The sequence below is a fragment of the Crocuta crocuta genome, unplaced genomic scaffold (genome assembly GCF_008692635.1).
Source record: "Crocuta crocuta isolate KB4526 unplaced genomic scaffold, BGI_CrCroc_1.0 scaffold482, whole genome shotgun sequence".
Taxonomy (NCBI): domain Eukaryota; kingdom Metazoa; phylum Chordata; class Mammalia; order Carnivora; family Hyaenidae; genus Crocuta; species Crocuta crocuta.
In genome coordinates this window covers 1,826,349-1,830,991 of record NW_027527459.1, presented here as the reverse complement: position 1 = coordinate 1,830,991, position 4,643 = coordinate 1,826,349, and the positions used below count along the sequence as shown (strand labels likewise).

Genomic DNA, 4,643 nt, shown 5'->3' with positions numbered 1-4,643 from the left:
GTCTTTAGATTTTACTTTTTAATTCAGAGTGATGACTCTTACCTTTTGGCACAAGCATTTATTTAGTTCATTGCTCTTTATTTTTTTATAATTTATCTCCCATCTTCTTTATGTTTTCCAATTGATCCATCTAGTCTGTGCCTTCCCTGTCTTGCCTTAGTTTAGATAAGTTATTTTTATCTCCATATTATTTTCTCTATGCTAGTGTGAAAAATAAATTTTTATTTTTTAGTATTTATGCTTGAATGTACAGTGAAATTTTTTAAATGTATAATAATCTGAAGTTTATTGATATTTGTATCATTCCTTAGGATAACCCAGTTTTATGCTTTTTCAATAATCTGTGATTTTTTTTAACTTTATTGAGGAAAAATTGACAAATATAGTTGTATATATTTAAAGTAGACAATGTGATGATTTCATATACATATACAATGTAGAAATGATTAAACAGGTCAGGATAATTAACACATCCATCACCTCATACTCACATAGTTAACTTTAATTGGTGTGCTAAGAATGCTTAAGATCTACTCTCAGCAACTTTGAAGAATGTAATACTGTCTTATTAACTACAGTCACTATGCTCTACGTCAGATTGTCAGAGCTGCTTATAACTGAAAATTTGTACCCTTTGGCCTACATCACCCCATTTCCCCCTCCCTCCAGCCCTGGCAACCATTCTAGACTCTGTTTCTATGAAATTAGCTTTTACTCTTTTCTAGATTCCATGCATAGGTGATATACAGTATTTGTCTTTCTCTGTCTGGCTTACTTTACTTAGCAGACTGCCCTCTAGCTTCATCCATATTTTTGCAAATGGGAGCATTTCCTTAGTTTTTGTGGCTGAATAATATTTCATTGCCTGTGTGTGTATGTACATATACGTATATACACACAGTGGAGTAGTATGTTTGTGTGTGTGTGTGTGTCACGTTTTCTTTACCCATTCATCCATTAAAGGATATTTAGATTGTTTCCATATCTTGGCTATTGTGAATAATCCTGCAGTGAATGTGACTGTGTAGCTATGTCTTCAGGATCCTGATCTCAGTTCCTTTCCATATATACCCAGAAGTGGGTTTGTTGGATCCTACGGTAGTTCTATTTTTTGAGGAACCACTGTACCATTTTCTAAAATGACGTTACCATTATTACATATCCACCAACAGTGTATAAGGGTTCCCTTTTCTCCACATCCTTACCGACATTCGTTATTTCTTATCTTTTGATACTAGTCAACCAAACAGGTATGAGGTGATACCTCATTATGATTTTGATATGCATTTCCCCAATGATTGGTGATGTTGAGCACCTTTTCATATACCTATTGGCCTTTTTTGAAAAAATGTCTGTTTAAGTCCTTTGCCCATTTTTAAATTGGATTATTTGCTATTTTGCTATTGAGTTGGATTATTTGCTTTTTTTTTTTTTTTGCTATGGAGTTGTATGAATTCTTTATATGTTTTGGATATTAATCCCTTATCAGATATATGGTTTGCAAGTGATTTTCTCCCATTCTGTAGATGGCCTTTTCAGTTTGTTTGATTGTTTCTTTTGCTCTACAGAGCTCTTTCATTTGGTGTAGTCCCACTTGTTTATTTTATAGGTGACTGGACTATACTTATTCCATGTGAACTGTGGAGCCCACCCTAAATTTAGACCTTTATGGCATTTCACCTGAATTTTTGCTCCATAATTCTCTATTATTCTTGTTTCCCTGCTCTAAATCATCCTACCTTCTGCCTCAAGATTAGTCTTTCTAATGCACCTAAATGTCTCCCCTCTTCTTAAAAACCCTTAATGCCTCTTCTCTCTCTCTCTCTCTCTCTCTCTCCTTGGTACAAAGTATTCCTTCCATATGGAACATTCTGGTCAACAGCTCTGTTGAAATGTTCTCCCCCCCTTTAAGGCCCATCTTCAATACTACTTCCCATAATTACACTTTTCTGCGTCGTTCACTCATTCATTGAATAAGTATGTATGGATCACATACTATTTGCGTACATTCTTCCAGTTCCAATCATCTAGGGATAAAGATGAACAAAACAGCCACAGCCTCATAGAGCTTAGACTCTCTTGGGAGAAAATAGGTAATAAACAATAAACAAGTAAAACATGTGGTATGTTACAGGGTGATAAATACTAAGAAGAAAAATAAACAAAGATAAAGGCATAGAGACAGATGGAAATGAGTATCCTCCAACCAAATACTCCTTACTCCTTTGAATACCCAAATTATTTATATTCCTTTACAACATGGTTATTGTGCACTTGTCCTATCTCTTATATTCAAAGCTCCTTGAGGACAAGAACTACATCTTGCTCATCTTTGTGTCACCTTCATTTAACCATTTAAATGTGACCACTTAATAATGGTTAAAATGAATCAAGTTATGGAAATAAATGCAATAGTACTTCAAGAGAAGGGAGAGACTGGTGTAGTGGTTGGTTAGGGAAGTCTTCTTGGAAGATACTTAATTTGTGTAAAGCCTTGAAATATGGGTAGGGTGGGGATGACAAAAGAGCTTCGTAAGTCATTTTGGTATTTTTGTCCTGAAAAACTAAAAACCTTTGCTTTCTAAATTAAGATTAATATTATGTGTAATTTTCTTTACCCTTAAAACCAGTGTTTCAGAAGGGACGGGCGATAGATACCGGAGAAGTTGACATTGGTGCACAAGTCATGCAGACCATTCCACCCGGCTTATTCTGGCGTTTCCAGATTACTATCCACCATCCTATATATCTGAAATTCAATATTTCTTTAGCCAAGGACTCTCTGCTGGGAATTTATGGCAGAAGGAACATTCCACCTACACACACTCAGGTATTTGATGTTATAGGTATTTCTTGACCCTTTTAGAGGGTGGTGGGATGCACAGTTCAGGGTTTGTGACTTGCAAAGTATGTGGGAGTCAAAGATGAAGGCAATTTTTGTAATGAGCAAATATCCAGAATAATCACACTCAAAGGAATGAAAACAAAAATGACATTGAGAAATAAGTAGTAGCATTTAGCAGAGCAGATTCAGAAAAGGAAGTTTAAGAAAATATTCTTGAAACTTGAATTCTGTTTCCTGGAATAAGACAATCATGAGCCATCCCGGCCCCCTCATCTTACTTAGCTTTTGGGCCCACCCCCCACTTTGGCTGGCTCCATATTGCCTTGACCCCTTNGGTAGAAACTTTTTCTTGCTATTGTTAATAATAACTCAAATATGTAAATCCTCTATGGTTTACAAATCCCTTCTATAAATGCTAACCACCTCATTTCTCTCATTTTTCTCCCTTATCTCTTTCTTGCATGAACCCATTTGGGGCCTTGCTCCATCTAAGAAGTAGCATAAGGAATCATAACTATCAGGGGATTGCTTTTTTTTTTTCCCAACAGATACGACTGTAGTCCAAATCTTACCTTCTGGATGGGAATAGGCAGGGAATTAGAGTGCCATTCAAATGTGACTCTTAAAATAAAATGCCCAAGGAAATGTGTGCCATGTGCTTGCCCANGGGGTCCTTTGAATATTTAAAGATGCTACCACAAAGGTAGTAAATTATGAATGTCCTCAAATTTTTGACTGTTTTGTTTTAAAAACTGTAAAACTCTTACATTTGTAGAGAAGATCATGGTAACTTTTTTGAGGAGAATGTGTGATTTTGAATATCTTCTGATACTTTAGTAAAATATCAAGATTCTCTCACATAAATACTAAATACGATTTTTTTCTATTTCTTGTTTTATTTGTTTTAGACAATTATTTTGAATACTCCAAAACTGAGAGGCTTATACCATTTATAAATATAGTGGGTTTTTTCAGAATTAATAATATACTTTTATGTTTAAGTATAATTAAGAATGAATAACTTCCGTCTTTCACTTTGCCTACCTCCAAAGCAAAGAGGTGTGAAAGAGGGCAATTGAAATTAGAGATGTTCGTTAGTCTAGAAGTAAAAGTAGTGGCTGAGATTTGTGTATATTTGTTCCAGTTCGATTTTGTAAAATTGATGGATGGAAAGCAGCTGGTCAAGCAGGACTCCAAGGGCTCTGATGATACCCAGCACTCCCCTCGGAACCTGATCTTAACCTCACTGCAGGAGACAGGTTTCATAGAGTATATGGACCAAGGGCCTTGGTATCTGGCATTCTACAATGATGGAAAAAAGATGGAGCAAGTATTTGTGTTAACTACAGCAATTGGTAAGCTGCCTTGACTGTTATTTTAATTGACTGTATAATTCTAGAAAGACATCAGTGACTAACGTGATACAGATGTTGTTTAAACCCATTGGTCATTCTGCCTTTAAGTCCTTATTCAAGATAGGTCACTATAAGAAAGGCTTATATTATTGCTGTCAGTCATGAATGTTGTTTAAATGCTGATGATTTTCTGAATGCTCCATTATTTGCTGCTATCGTAGGATACTTGCCATGTACCTTTTTATGTATTTTCAACAGGAATAGTTACCTGGATAATATTATTACCAGGGCTGTATGGATGAACAACTTCAGTGACGAAGGGAGTAAGCCAGAGATTCTCTGTTAATTTAAGATCCATTAGAAAAGAAAAAGCAAATAAATGCCTTTGAAAACGGAAAAACTAGCACCAATTCAGCTCTTCTTTAGAACAACTGATTCTTGAA

The 4,643-nt window shown here is 35.4% G+C and overlaps 1 protein-coding gene across 1 annotated transcript in view; it reads left to right on the top strand.

Moving 5' to 3' along the window:
* The window catches only part of TENM1 (teneurin transmembrane protein 1), a 556,664-nt gene that overhangs the window by 289,043 nt on the left and 262,978 nt on the right, over positions 1 to 4,643 (top strand). Inside the window, exons 7-8 of the mRNA XM_077763513.1 lie at positions 2,631 to 2,830; positions 3,990 to 4,200. Of these exons, the coding sequence (XP_077619639.1) occupies positions 2,631 to 2,830; positions 3,990 to 4,200 (411 nt within the window). The remainder of the gene's footprint in view (positions 1 to 2,630; positions 2,831 to 3,989; positions 4,201 to 4,643) is intronic.